We start from the raw sequence: 15,934 nt of genomic DNA, 5'->3' as shown, positions 1-15,934 counted from the left end.
GATCAATTAAATGACCTAGATGATGTCAGTTTTGGCTAGAAGTAATTCATTCAAGAAATGAATCTAATATTTCATGGAAAAATAAGAGCAGTGCCTTTAAAGAATCAATCATATTATTAATCGGTTAATGAACAATTAAACTTAATTTATAAAACAGAGTTAATATGCACCTCTAAATCTAGATCTGACTTGTTTTATACATCTATTAACAAGTATCAAGATGGAAAGTAAATTAGCTGAGAAACCAAATTCAGTCTATCTTTTGTACTAAACTATCTGACTCAACTCTATTCAATCATTACCTCTGAACAAGCAATTTATACACATTTATAAAGATTTGCAAACTGGAAAATGATCTGCTGGATGGGATTACTCAGAACAGTATCAATGTCAAGTATCTGTCATGGACATTTGATGTGATTCTAAAGGAAAGATACTTTGGGGCTCTTAAGTATGTTAGTTTTTCTTTAATTTTTTTTTTCAACTTTGCTCCCTCTTTTTCAGAATCTGAGAGAATGAGTATGGCATGAGAGTAGAACTATTTAAATTCCAAAATGAAAAAAGGCTAGTATTTAGAAAATGTCCAATTCCCATCCCAAGTTGGGAGGAGGGCTTTAACAGACACTGGCTGGCAAAACTTTAACTTGCATGAGTTTCAAGGGTGAAAATATCCCTACCTGTACAGCCTGTCCCCCAAGGGACCTATCCAACTGAACCGTCAGGAAAGCAGATGTTGTAAGCTCATCTCTTGTGGCATTTGCTCCTTGCCTGGAGGAACCAAAATAAAACAAATCAGCTTCTATTTAAGTTTTAAGATAATCTCATGTAGGCATTTCAAGCAGAGACTTAAGTTATTATGAAAGAGCAAGAAGAAACCAACTGTTTTGACACAATATGGCCATAGAAGTTATCATTTTTAAAAAGTGCTGAATTGAGTCATGAATCACCCTGCATATTGTCTGGAACTACATGTCGTAGACATTTTTTGTCTCCATATTATAGGTTAAGAAACTGAGGTTTAGTACCTTACATAACTTAGCTAAGTCATCAGGTCTGTATAATTTCAAGTTAGAGCTGTTTATTTTGGGAAACCATCTCCATGTGAAAATATAAGTGGAATATAAGGCAAATCTATTAGGGTGGATATTAGAGACATTTTATCTTTTCAGGAATATTTGGTGAGCATAATAACAAAGAGCTAGACCCAGAAAAAAATCAAGAAAATAATTATCACAAGTAAGCAAGGGAGAGGCCTCATTTTGTCATTCTTGCAATTCTTTGAAGGAATTATTAATAAAATCTTGAGAGAGGCTAGACTACCACAAACCAAGATAAAGGTCAATAAATCAATTCCCCTAGTTCATTTGCAACTTCTCTTTCTCGGGTAGCTTGTGGCTGAAATTTCAATTACTTGCTTAACCTATGAAACAACCTTTATGAAAATCTGCTTGTTGGACAGTGTCGTGGGCCGAGGAGCCAGCTGAAACCTGACTATTTCGAGCCAGTTTTCCCACCTCTATCTGACTAGGAGTTATCAGGAAGAATACCAGTCCTGGAATTCTATTTCCAAAGTTAGTTATCTTCTGAAACCTTGAGAATGACCTGTCTGTCCATACCCAGGACAAATTAACATTAACCTTCCAACCTGGGCAACACACACACACACACACACACACACACACACACACAAAACACTGGCTGACATTATTTGTATCAGAATGCTTCCTTGCACCAACAGAGTCAAATGACTGATATGAAAATATAATTATGCTCTACAGAGGAGTGCAAAAATAAAAATAAAAATGGAAGGGCACTCTCATGTCAGACACACATTTAGAAGAAAATTAAAAAGCCTTTCTCTAACAAATGCATCCATGAAAATATTGTCTTTTATTGCTAATAGCCTAAATTTTCCACGAACCCTATGATGCTCACCAACACTTCTGGGAGCACAGAGCAGGGAGTAAAAGAGAGCTGAGGATAACAGCAAGAGCTGTTAGCACCTGTCATTTCTTCCTCTCATCTACAGTTTCCTGGCTATTTCTCCATGTCCTGCTTTTACACAAGAAAAAATACAACCAATAAATGATAACACCAAAGTTTTGTTTCCATCTTGCATCTTTGCTTTTCCTGGAGTATTTCAATCAGCTAGTCTGAAAAACCTCACCAAACTTTTGCCTGAAACTCTTAATAAATACTTCACTGCTTATCTCAAACCCCTCTTCCTCTTCCTATCAAAGTGACCCACCCATGCTCCCAACCACACAGATTCAAGCCAATTTGCTTTGTGGATCTATGACCCAAGAGGTCAAGTACTACACTACAATCAAGATATAGTAAAGTTGCTCTTTGTCTCTAATTTATGAAATCTTATCTTGATATGATTTCTGCATAAACCTGTGGTTCTTGCTACTCATTAAAAATAAATGCTGCATGAAAATGGAATTTACTGCTTCAAAGATTCATCATTGCCATTGTTCAATGTTTGTTCAATTTCAATTACCTGACATTTCAGAGAAGAGATCACTGCTGAAATCATTTTTCTGCGATCATCTTAGAATATAAGTGGTTCCAGAAATAAAAAGACAAATTTGTGTATTCAGTAATTGACTTAGTTCTAGTCTACAGCCTTTACCTCCGCCACATGGTCTTAACCTACATCCTCACATCAAAAGTATCACATAAACTAGAAAGTTGTTTCATTCAAAAGCTAGTCTTCAAGAGATCTGCTTGTTTTCTAAATGGCTCTTCACTATCTTTATGGAAGCTTTCAAAGTTCTGCAAACCATACATTAACAAACTTACATTTCATACCCATGATATTAAATGGCAAAGGCTCACAAAAGGTCTCAAGTATATAAATTAGACTCTTAATGGCTCAAAAAGTCATGCATTCTCATCATAGAAACTTTGAACACATGAAAATGGAAAGAAGAAAACTAAATGACACCCTTTCACATCCCCAGTCACATCACCAAAACAGTACTATTAACAGTGTGACATATTTTCATCTCTTATTCCCTTTGAGTTTTTTACAGGGAGGGCCAAACTTGTCCTTCTCCTGGGCTCCTCAACTTAGTGAATGGAACACTACCCACTTGTGCACAGACCAGAAATCTGGGGGGGGGGTCACCCCTGACTTGGTCACCTTCTCTGCTCCTCAGCACCAGTACCACTCTTGCAGATACCAACTCCTTAATACTTCATCAACGAGTCTCATCCTTTCCCTCCCCACTGCCCTGGCCCTGAATTCTGGCCACATGATTATTCAGCTGGATTACTGCCTCTCTGACACCAGTCCATTCTTTAGATGTCAGCCAGAATAATTTCTCTCAGATGAAAACCACCATGTCACTCCCCTGTGAAAACTCTTTGACTGGTTCCTAGTGCCCTGAAAATAAAGTTCATTCTCCCCAGAAGGTTACAGGGCCATTCACAATTTGGCTCCTTCTAATTTCTTTGGTTTTATCTTTTGCTCCCTAACTTTGCTCTGGCCATACATCACTACTGGGAGAGTAGAGCACACTTTTCTGGGCATCACTTGGAACAGCTTTCCGATTTGCTCGCCTGCCTAGCTCCCACTTCTGCTCCCTCTTAGACGTCACTCTCCCAGGAGCCTTTCCCCAATAGCCTAGGACTATGCCTTTGTGTGCAACTATAATTCCCCAGAGATCACGCAGCTTGTCTTATCCTAAAACCCTGTTTCATTGGAATACCTATTAATCACCTGCTTCCCTTTGCAGTGTAAGTACTTGGGGACAAGATTGTATTTTTTTTTTACCACTGTGTCTTTAGTATCTAGCATAGTGCTTGGCACACAGAAAGTGCTCAATGAACACTTCCAACTGATTTAAGGAATAGCAACTCCCCTTCAAACTGATAACCAACCTGATTATATCTTCATAGTTACTTATGTGGACTGCAAATTATTGATGCTTTAAAATATTCACTAGAACTATTTATTCAGTCTTTCTTGTTTTATCTAATTGCCACAATCAATGATACTCTTTATAGGATAAAAGAGAAGTAAGAGGGAGACTGGAAAACAGACTGTAAATGAAAAGCTGATTGGGAACAATTAATACATCCCTTTAAATGTCATGCTTTCTGCAAACACATTTGTGAGTTAAAATTGAAAAGGAAATTGCAAAATAAGGACATCCCTTATCTTACATTATAGCTGCAGTCAGGCCTTGGAGTTATGGAGCCCTGCAGATTTGGTGTGAAATATTGCTTCACCAGTAACAGCAGGTGTAACTTTGGGTTAAGTTACTCAGTATGACTCCCCCCTCCCTTTTTTGCTTTTTAAAATAACCTGGTTGTGAGGAAGAGAGGTAATATAAGGAAACATCTAGCACTTTGCTGACATAAACATGATGCTCAAGACAAAACGGTTGTTGCAAAGACAGCATCTTAAACACAGAGCTCAGTAGCTGCATATGTTAAATGTTAATAGGAGATGGTGTGACTGTGAGGTCAGAAATGTCCTAGACACGCAGTTCTCATTAACGCCATCATAGTGTACATTAGAAACTCAGGAGTCCCACCACCTGAGAGTCTGATTTATTTGGTATGGACGGGGGCCAGGCATTTGGATTTGTGAAAAAATTGCCCAGGTTATTTATTATGTGCACCTAGTGTTTAGAACCATTGCCTGAGGTAGTGCATCTGAGTCATCTGGGGAATCTTGTTAAAACACAGGTTCTGCTCTAGTGGGTCAAAGGTGGGACCTGAGATTCTACACTTCTAACCACTTCCCAGGGGTGCCAACGTTTCTCGTTCCCAGACCATCTTTTGGGTGTCAGGAGCCTAGGGGATGAATAATCATCCCATTTCCTGAACTTGGTTGGGCTCAGGGCACTGGTCAGTGTAAGCGGTAAACGGTCCCACTGTTGGGGATGGAGGTGGCTCCGTCACCTGGTGGAATGCTCACCACAGAGAAATGTCACCATGTGGGCAGAGACCTGAGTTGTGCACAGTCGTTATGCTTACAGAAGGTCACCATCACCACGTGGGCAAAGGTGCTTCACCTCGCACCCTCCACCCACACCTTTCAGCTTTAAGATCTTTTCTGAGGATTCTTTTCTTTTTTCCTGGTCTTCTCAGAAATATTTTACTTGATTTCATTTAGTAAAAAGTTTGAGAATCCCACATTATATGATTTTTGCAGAATCCCTATCCCTTTGGAATAGTTAACTTGGTCAGACATTCCCTGTTGAGCAGGGACTTGGCACTGACTCTAAGTAAACTTAACCTTCAATTAACTCAGATCATTATGTAAAAGTAAAGCCTTACAAGATGTGGATACACTGACATTTTTTTCTTCCATTATTGTCATGAATTTCACAGGGACAATAAGGAAGTATCAATTTGAGATCTCTGGAGTATGAACTAGATTCATAAATTACATATATCTCTTAGAGTTTGCTTCAGCTCCAATCAGGATGGGTCTCTGCAAACTTTAACAATAAGATGTGGTACCCAATGCTGGCCAGTTGGAGTGTTAGTCTGCACAAGAGATGAGATATTCAACTACACATTCACTCAGAGCACAATATCCTCTGGATATCAAAACCTGTTTCCTGGATTAGATAAGATGGTTTTTTTATCTAGCCCCTCCTGCTTGTGGACAGCAGCTCTAAAATACAGTTAAAATCATATTGAAAGAAAACACCACATGCACACTATACAAATCTCACTGGAGTTAACTATAGAATAATTCTACCCCATATTGCATGGAATTTAAAGGAATTTAACTTTAGAGCAAAACCTGGTTTCTATGAAACTTGAGACCTTATGAAAGAGAGAAACTTACCATGTGTAGATAATCTGTCCTCTGGGGTAAGTGTAGAGAATAATGTAACAGTCACCACCATAGAATTCACCATATGAGCTCCGGTCAATTTCGATCCTGCCATTGTTTTCTACACGCCAAATCTGAAAAGGAACGGAGCAGAGAACTGGTAGCATGGCCTGACTGAACCTAAGTGCTTAGAAAGTGCCCTGGATTGCGGCAGCCCTGAGGGGTCACAAGAGAACATCTCAGAGATGCTGTGGCCTGACATGGAGATTGCAGCCAAGACAGATGATGCGGGGCCCTCTGGCTGTGCTGAGCTTCAGAAAAGGGTGTATGAGCAGGAGACAGACCCAGAAGTTGATACCCCTTCACAATGGCCATGAGGGGCATTTCTCCCTTTGTGGTTCCCACACCCTTTGCACAGCTTAGATTCCCACTTCATGTCTTTGAAAAGAGGAAAAACTGCTTCTTAAATCTCTTGACTACATACTTTGGTCCAACCATCGTGGTAAGCTCGGGGAATATTGACATAAAATATTCAATTTCTGACATCAAGGAAATGATTAGGGGTCTAGGAGGGGAAATTTGTAAGTAAATGAACAATTCTGTTATAGTTCAGTGATAGGTTCTATGAAAAATATTACTTATGGTTTGAGTTCAAAGAAGGGCCATTTTTGTACAAAGGGAAGGCTTCTTGGAAGAGATGCAGCCAGTGACTTAACTGAGTTGCAAGGGAGGAGTGGGATTGTTAGCCAGACAGTGGAGGGGCAGGGCCTGACAGGCAGCAGAAGGATGAAGGAAGAGGGGAGAGCAAGAGTCGTGCAGGCCCAGCTGAAGATGGGTGTTCTCAGGAAGACTGGAGAGCTAGTAAAATATTTTAGAATAAGAAGTGACATCACCCAGTTCTCATTAGGTCAGATGACTCATGAGTGGGTTGAGTGTAAAGAGATTAGAGTTAGGGAGGATTATTAAGGAGTTTTTATCAATTTTTGTCCAAAAAAAGGAATAATAAACAATTCAAGTGCTTCACAAATACCTGATTTTAGCACATAACACATGGCCAGTTTGCTTTTGCGGCTGGTCTAAGGTGCAAGGGAAGGAAGGACAAACTGGTGGAGTTGGTGCATTCAGAGCAACACACCCTCGCTGGGCCAAAGCAGGAGCAGTTCTGGACCAGGAAACAAGCTGGCCCGGTTCCACATCAAATGTGTAGAAGATAATTAGGTGATCTTGCACAATCACCTAACTTCTTGGAATCTCAACATACACATTTTGAAACAGGACTGAAGGTCAGACAACTCCTTCAGCTTTTAATTCCCTGATTCCATATACAGTCTTAGGCCTTCTTCACTAATAAGTAAAATTTACATTTTGCATAGTTTGCAGTTTCCTGAAGTTATATTTCCATGTATACTGGCATAAATGGGTGTAATAAAAACCCACATAAACAGGCAAATACCTCCACTTTGCCCGAACCATCATCCACCATATTGTGCTGGGCTGCCATTTGTGGAGAATTGTGTAATTTTGAGGCATCAAATGGAATTTGTTTTATTTGAGCCACTTTCTCTGTGACATATACTTTCCCGAAGCCATCACTCTGATCTTTCTCTCTCCAGTCCTTAAAGAACTGTTTGAACATTGGTGTTTCACCTCCTTCTGGAAGAACTTGAATCTGAAATTTAAAAAATAATGATTATTATAAACAGGAAAGTAAGTGACCAAGGGAAAACATTAATCTGGTAGTGGAGAAAAAACTATGAAAATACATAGATTGTCCCTTCATCATTTCTGTGATGACAGACGTAAACTCAGAAGCTGGGATCCTCAGTGAATACAAAAGGTAGGTAGGTCATAAAACAACCCAGGAAACAACCTTTCCTCACAGTGAAAATAACTGCCCTTGAATTTGGATGTTTGAGGCAAGAATCAAATTCTTTAATATGTTACCATTGCAGGCAAAAAGGTTGGACTGTTTCTCTACGTTAGATTCACAAACAGTCTGGACCCAGAACAAATGGCCTCATTGTGTTACTCGTGCCAGGACATAAAAAATAAAGAGAACAAAACAATGCTGAACGATTCAAAAAAGAAGAGTAACTAGTCAGTGTCTATGCCGATCTCAGTGAAGCCCAGTGCTATCTGGGTATCAGTCCATGTCTGCACAACTTGCTCTAAGGAATTACTGATAATACTTTTGGTGCCTTCAACTGTGGCTGATTATCTTGACTTAAAGGCTGTGGAGGAAGCAGATGGGTCTTATTCTCATCATGCAGATCATGACTCCGATCTTCAGTTTCTGCAAAATTGCATCCTTCACACAGACACAGTTCTAGGGATATATGACACAACATTGCACGCATGTGAGGAATGACTTCACGTGCATACGTTACTTTGAACCAAACTCTTTCATGAGTTTTGTGGAGATGTCATGAGTTCCATGTTATAACTAACCATGTTTTTTCTAACCAGTTTGTTTCCAAACATACTTGGGTATTGGCAGGATAATTCATTTGCTCTAGAAATTCTTCAGCTGTCTTCATTGCAGCCTTTCTCTCCCGGGGATTAGCATCTTTACCTAAAATCCAAGAAAAATTAAAGAGAGAATTTTAGAGAGGGAAAACATTGTATGATAAAGAAATACTTGTGTTCAAAAATGAAAATAATTACAATTTAGCTGGAATATAACACTGAGAGAATGGCAAAAATTTCCTAGTGCATTGAATATATTTAATAACATAGTAATGAAGAGTGTATATAAAAAAGAGTCTTTTTATATTGCCCAAATACTTCCCCATCATCTCTGGCAGATGATGCTAGTAGGAAGAAAGTATAGTTTTGATGTCTGTATTTTATATGAACTATTTAAAGATAAGTCTCAGAAAGGTGAGTTTTTTCTTTTTTAATCAGAAGAGATGTTTTCTTTGCCTTGCTGGAGATATACCCATAAGTCAGAAGTGCAGCAAAAATGTCAACAGCATCATTTACCTTTCCATATGAAAATCTGTTTTGCAGCACCATGGTCCAAAATAAAGCATTCTTCAGAAAGCAGCACTGCCCTGGAGAAGGGGTTTTCTTCTGCCACCGTGGTCACTCTCATGGATCCACTGGCATCTGAAACCTAATATAAAAACTATGTGCTCATTTGGGGATGATAAAAATGTTCTAAAAGTAGATTATGGTGATGGTTGCACAACTCTGTAAGTGTAACAGAACCAATGAATTGTACACATTAAACTGGTTATGCCATATAAATCATATTTCAACAAAGCTGTTACAAAGAAAACAAAAATAAGTCCATGGGCCAAATGATACCCTAAAAAGTCTTTTTAAAAGTGCTTTGGGGTAAAATAATTAATAATACAAGTTTCCACATGGTGCCCAAAACATCAGGAAATGATAGTGATAAACATAATGGCTAAGGTTTGTTGATATTCTCACAAATACACTGGGTACCATGCAATAAACTTTATCGGGTTCCTTCCTAATTTTTACAGCTATCTTTTCAAATAGATAATAATCTTACTATACACACAAAACAGCTTATACTCTAATATTCATTCAGCTAACATTTACCAAATGTCTGCCATTTTTCAGGCATTTTGATAGGTTACAGCTTGTGCTTGTTGATTTTTTAAAAAATACAGGTCCTATGATTTAAGTATATGTACGTTGTGTAAATAAAGTAAGTTTCCTCTGTGACAAATAAATTGTTATTTATCTAGACTTTTAAAGTTCGGAAATGACTACAGAATTTTTTTTAAAGCTGGAGGTGGTCTTACAAAATTGAAAATGACATTAATGCCAAGAATTCACTGTTACTTCAAAGCCAGCTTCTAGGCTGCACGGTAATCATCTGGGCACTTACTAAATATGCAGATTCCAGAACCCTCTTCAGATTAGTGGTAGATTGAAGCAGCACTACTCAGGGGTTTGAATTCTGTATTTTCCTAAATCGTCCTAGGTGATTCTGCTTGCAGCTTTATTCTACAATCTCAAATTAGTATTTTCAAAAGACTTGACTTTATATGTGTGCAATACATTACAGATCCACTAGAGGGAGTGATGATACAGGATTAACATGTTCATATTTTAAAACACTGATTTAGTCCATAAACTATTGAGGAGGGAGAATAGTTTTATTTGATGATGTGACATAAAAGATATTTGCTAAGATGTTGAAAATGGGTTTTGGAAATGGTAATGAAAAAAAAAGCAGACACAAAGTCTTTAGATAAGAATTTCTGTATGCTTTTATCTTGAAATTATCAGTTTTTAGCAGAAGTGGTAATCACATTTTCCTTTACCATCCAGGAAGAAAAGAATTCCACTTCCCCTTTACAAAAGGAAGTTATGATACACAAGTCAGTAATTTTATCTCTATTTAAAATTAGAGTTTCTGAGCTAGAAGGTCCCTTAAAAGAGTAGCAAATCTAACTCCTTCCTGTAACAGATGAGAAAACTACTCCGTTTAGTTCTGCAGAAGGATTATGGTCAGCTCCAAATGACATCCTTAGCAAGTTACAGGGGAGGACCTGCCTGAAGGATCCCATTTGAGCAGTCTCCTCAACTGGTATATCTTGTAGCTTTTGTTACTCTCACCAGCAATAAAATCACAAAATTACAAAGATGAAAGGAAACTAAGTTATCCTCTATTATAATCTCTCTCTCTTTTTATTTTCAGCTAAAAACCTAACACCCAGAATGATAATGTCTTGCTTTGGGTCACTCAGCCAGTTGTTACCAGACCTGATGTGGACCCATGCCTGCCAATACCCAGGTCAGGGCTGTTTTTACCATTTCCTTCCAGCTGTTTGACTTGATAACTTAGCCCTCTTGTGACAAAGAAAACATTCATTTAGGCTAAACAAGATATTTAAAATAAGGAGAAGATTTTATAGCTTATCAAGATTTTATAAGGAAAAGCTTACAAAGTACTTTTACTGCACAGAAGAAATATTTTCCTGTATGTAATATATCAAAATATGTTGTTGCAAACTAGTACAGCAACAATACATAATTTTATTTAAGTCACAGCAATAATTATTTATTGTTTTTAGTAAAAATAACAAAATGTAATCAAAAGAGGAATTCAAATACACATACTAGAGTAAAGAATGGGTTCTACCTACACATTTCTTCAACTGCAGCAATGAGTCCCTCCCAGTCAAGGCCTCTCCAGCTGCACGCAGCCCAATAAAAACAATAAAATCATAAAAGTGTGCTCACCATGTAGAGTTTAGCCATCTTCCTGTTACTTATGTCTGCTATGGAATCATCATCATCGTCTCCAACTCTAAGCTCCGGCTTTGTTCCTAAAACCTGGAAGAAGTGAACAGCAGTTAATAGATAAAGACCTCTCATTAAAGGTTGAGGAGTAAAAAAATTTTTTAAAGTAAACCAACTTACATTTCTAAAGATATGGCTTATAAAATATCTGCCATTAAAATGATCAGGCTCAAACATTTCTCACCAATCATACTACATTGGCTTTTTCCCATGGGTCAAATTGATCAGTAGCATTATGTAAACCAACACTGAGGTTACCTACTGGTGAAGTGAACACCCAAGTAAGTAAAATTCCAAACGTGAAAGCCTGGATGGCCATTATCTCGAAAACTAACAAGAATTAATTAAAATATAATTTCCAAGTTTAGTTCTGCAATGGAATTTCTTTTGTGACCTCTTTTTCTATGAGCAGTCTATAGGCTTAATTAATTTATCATTACAAAGACTTGATCAAAATTACTATTTGAGAGTAGGGTACTATCATTGTTGACATATTACAGTCTAGGTAAAGTTCAAGCTCTTGGTAACCATATATGTCATGCTTTATTTCCTGCTGTATATTTGGCAATTAGACCAGTACCTGGGTTGTAATATTCAATAAGTAGCTGTGAAATGAATAGATGAGTATATTTATTTTTTCTTTGCATATATGATAATATCCAAAAGTTCAAGTATAGCACTTGGTAGAAAGCACACTTGAACCTGCTTTGAATTTCTTACACTAAAATCACAAAAGGTATATCTATAAAGCAGCTAACTTAATTGACACAAATATCATACAATGCTAAGAACAGGAATAAAATATAAACTTCCTCTAAACAATGTCACTTTTACAACAACATAAGTATAAATAAATTCAAACATGCAAAAAATATGTAAGACTATGCAAGGAAGATGTTCATTTAGATTCAATAAATATTTAATATACAATGAAAGTGCTTGCATAATGTATTTTATATTCAATATTTCTTACAATGTGTTTTGAGAAAACATACTGCTGAATGTTAGAACTTATTTCCTCAGGGAATGCCCATCTTTCTATTTACACAGTGATCAAACACTTTAATTACTGTCCATAGTAAATGATTATAAAATATAGTTTTTCTTTTTTTGCCAAAAGTAGGAGCAAGGCAAAAATTAAAACAACTGCAACCAAAAGTTTTTTTTTTTTTTAAACAGTTTTACTTTGGTAAAAGCATGTATTTCTTGTAAGAGCAGAAAAAGGTCTTCTTGTACACTCTTTTGCAATTCTACTCCAACCAACACAGTAGTTTGGAATCAACAATTTAGGGTAGGGACATAATTAATACCGGGCTAAGTGAGTCTGAAATTTGGGGCACAGTCTAACTCTCAATTTGCAGACAATTCCCACCTCAGCCAGGGATCTTAATTAGCCTCTCAAAGCACTGTAGCATTCTTGGGAATTGCAACTGGGGGGTTATCAGAAACAGGCTTAAGCTCCAGGGGTAGGGAGATACTAGGTATTGTTCTATATCCCTAAGAATCATTTTAAAATTTAGTTCAACAGCAAAGCATTTATCAGATGCCTCATTGGAGTATACAAATGAGTTCCCAAACCTTCACTTCCTGCTTACAAAGAGGAAACAATTAAATATGTTAACTTTATCCTCTAGGCCAAACATTTTGAGCTTTGAAATAAACTGTAAATAAAGCTCTTTGTCTCTACAGGTAAGATAATGCCTAAATTTAAAATATGCAGTTTAGTTTTCTCAAGTGATCAGCATTTAGCTCATGTAATCTTTTGTGTGTGAAATCACATATACTTCGACAATTCAAAGAGGAAGGGAGACAGAGAAGCCTCATCTGAGGATGTTCCATAAAAATTTCACCTATAATTTTAACTAAACCTGTCACTCAAGGTTGAAACTCTCCTTTCCTTCAATAATTTTCTCTAAGCTTCCACTTAAAAGTACCACCATCCCCTACCATGCTCCAAACTGAACTTACCTTTCCACAAAACTTGCATTTCTCAATTCTCCATTTGTGTCAGTGAATCTCTGTTCTCCTATTCACCTGGACTTGAAATCATGTGGCCCCTTCTGAATACTTCTTGTCCTCCACTTTGAATCTCCTACCCACTTAGTCATTAAATTCTATTTCTTTATTTTGATGTTTAGAGTCAACTAACTCCTGTCTATTCCTTAACTCCCACCCTAGTGAAGGGCCTCTTCTTTAGTCATGGTGTGTACTTCTGTCGAATCCTACTCCCAACCCCACTTTGAACTATCTCATCTTTTCATTCAGAAAGCTACCCTGTACACTGGCTAGAAGGCTCTTACTACTCCTAAGCTTCAAGAATATGACTCCATATACAGATTTGTATCATATCTGCAACAGCGATTCTTAAAGTTCCATGTGCTTAAGCAACACCTGGAGAATTTGATAAAGTACAAATCCCCACCTGCCAGCTATTAAGTCAGTCTTCCGGGGTGAGGCCCAGACATCTACACTCCAGGGGACTCTGAATTGGATGCTTACTGACAGAGCCAGCACTCCTCTGTCTGGATTTCAAAGCCCCTCCAGAGGCTGGGTATTCCCTACCCTGCATTATTCTCAGCGTTCTCTACCAAGTCTCTTCTCCAATCAGGCTGTTGTTTTCAGTGTTCCTTTGGGAGCCACGCACTTTCCTGCCCCAGAGCTTTGCCTCATGCCCTATGTAACTTCTACCTAGGGGGACTGGGTGTGGTAGAAGCAAAACTGAGTAATTATTCTTTGGTTGGTTCAGCTAATTATAAAAAGCACAGTAATAGCTGCTGCTTATTAAATGTCTACTATGAGTCATATACTGTACCAGGAGCTTTAGCGACATATCATTTCATCTTTATGAGAGTTCTCATGAACTAGATACTGAATTTTACAGAATATTCATTTTACTAGATACTCATTTCACAGAAAAGGTCACTGACGCTCAAAGAGAAGTGATTTTTCACAGAGCTTCTAAGTGTTGAGGTCGAAATTCTGCACAGATGCCCTTAATGCCATTGCAGTAACTTTTACAATAATTGGTTGCAGACTTCCCTAAATCAAAGGAAACTAGGCAAGTCTTTGAAATGGATGAAAGGATTCTTTCCATGGATGATGTCCAGGGGACTCTACTGATGATCTGATGCTTTAGAGATCTGCACTTTTTCTTTTCTTTATTTTTTAATTAGTAGAAAACTGAGAGCAGCAAATGATTTTGCTCACAGAGATGCATAGAAATTTTGCCTGGTGGAGATGAAACTAACTTCTGCCCTGTGGAAGACATCAGCTTTGCATTTACCAACAAATTCATTTCAACACAATTGCCCATACATCTGTCTGTTCTTTGGACCTTCCCTCAAATTAGTTATAATGTCTTATTACTTCTTGTATTAATGAATGACTTCAGTAAAATCTTTGACATGGGTTTATTTTATACTTGTATGAGATGCATGATTTTACTTCTTTGAAAACATTTAGTACCCCTCTTGTCTAAACCAAATGTATTGGAACCTGTTTATATATATATTGCCATTTATGTATTACTGTTTTCAGCCAATGCTTTTCAAGTGTGCCATGATGTGTCATGCTGGGCACTTTAATATTTTTATTTAACAGTTAGTTACATGGCACTATGCTCCAGACACCATTCTAAGCACTTACATTTATTAAGTCATTTCATCTTCCTATCAATCTTATGAGTTGGCACTGTTATTATCCCATTTTACACCTGAAGAAACCGACTCAGTAAGGTGTCCAAGGTCATGCAGTTAGTAAGTGAAAAAGTCAGGATTTGAACTCGGGGTCTACAGTGTGTGTTCTCAGTTGGCATGCTGTGCTCACTCCTGTAGGTACTTTAAAAGGTCTTCACTTAAGTGTTTAGTAGATACAGCAGAAGTTAGTCTCTGGAGGTACAGCAGAAGTTAGTTCACAGCAGAGAGTGTATAGGGACCACCTGCTGCAGTTCTCCCACTCTGATTAGAACAATATTAGCAAATCTCCTGTACAGTCCACATCCTATTCACTGTGGTTATAGTGTTCTGCCTTCCTCTCCACATAGCTCTTTTCATGTCTCCAAATCCTCTCTTTCTACTCCCTTTTCCTCTTAGTCCTGCCTATGCTGTAGGCATTAAAGGTTGAGTGAGGGAAGTTCTTTCATTGTATCAGAGGATTATGTGAGCAAATAGCCCTTAAAAGAAGATGTAACAGTGTTTAACAAACATGAAAGTGCTACCAAATAATGTAAAACAAAACAAAAATACTTTTCTGCTCATAAAATTGTCAAAAGCTAAGAGAAAATTGACAGCTTTCAGTGCAGGGAAGGATTCAGTATTCACCAGACACTCTCTGATGAGAAGAAAGATTCTTAAAAGTAACTAGCAGTAGGTAACAGAAACCTTAAAAGCATGCCAATTATTTAACCCAATAATTCTATACTTTGTAGTCTATTCTAAGGAAATCATCAAATATACATTCAGAGAATTAATGTAAGGAATGTCCATCACAGTATAGTATAATATTAAAAAAGGCAAACCACCTAATTGCCCAATATGGAAGGGGTTGATTAAGTAACAGGCTACATCTGTATCAAGGAAAACTATGCAGACATTAAAATATTATAAAAATGATTTGATGATCAGAAAAATGTACATAATATTTCAAGTAACAATTTAGATTGCAAAGCATTATCTACAGTATGAACTTATTCTTGTAAAAGCATAGGGATAGGTCTATGAAAACAAAGATTAGAATCTGGTTACGTTTTCCTCAAAGGTGGGATTTAGGGTGATATATTTTCTCTATTATAATTGCCTATAGTTTGCAAAATTTCAGCAATAAACATATATTTTCCTTTAATATATAAAC

At 37.4% G+C, this 15,934-nt stretch overlaps 1 protein-coding gene across 1 annotated transcript in view; it reads right to left on the bottom strand.

Moving 5' to 3' along the window:
• Positions 1 to 15,934, bottom strand: part of SCIN (scinderin) — an 83,826-nt gene that overhangs the window by 12,667 nt on the left and 55,225 nt on the right. Inside the window, exons 5-10 of the mRNA XM_036894554.2 lie at positions 11,027 to 11,119; positions 8,786 to 8,918; positions 8,287 to 8,375; positions 7,257 to 7,472; positions 5,816 to 5,937; positions 678 to 768 (exon numbers count right to left, since the gene is read on the bottom strand). Coding sequence (XP_036750449.2) covers positions 678 to 768; positions 5,816 to 5,937; positions 7,257 to 7,472; positions 8,287 to 8,375; positions 8,786 to 8,918; positions 11,027 to 11,119 — 744 coding nt within the window. The remainder of the gene's footprint in view (positions 1 to 677; positions 769 to 5,815; positions 5,938 to 7,256; positions 7,473 to 8,286; positions 8,376 to 8,785; positions 8,919 to 11,026; positions 11,120 to 15,934) is intronic.

The sequence above is a fragment of the Manis pentadactyla genome, chromosome 7 (assembly GCF_030020395.1).
Source record: "Manis pentadactyla isolate mManPen7 chromosome 7, mManPen7.hap1, whole genome shotgun sequence".
Classification (NCBI taxonomy): Eukaryota; Metazoa; Chordata; class Mammalia; order Pholidota; family Manidae; genus Manis; species Manis pentadactyla.
Note: the sequence above shows the minus strand (reverse complement) of the source record. Positions and strands in the feature narration are given on the sequence as shown.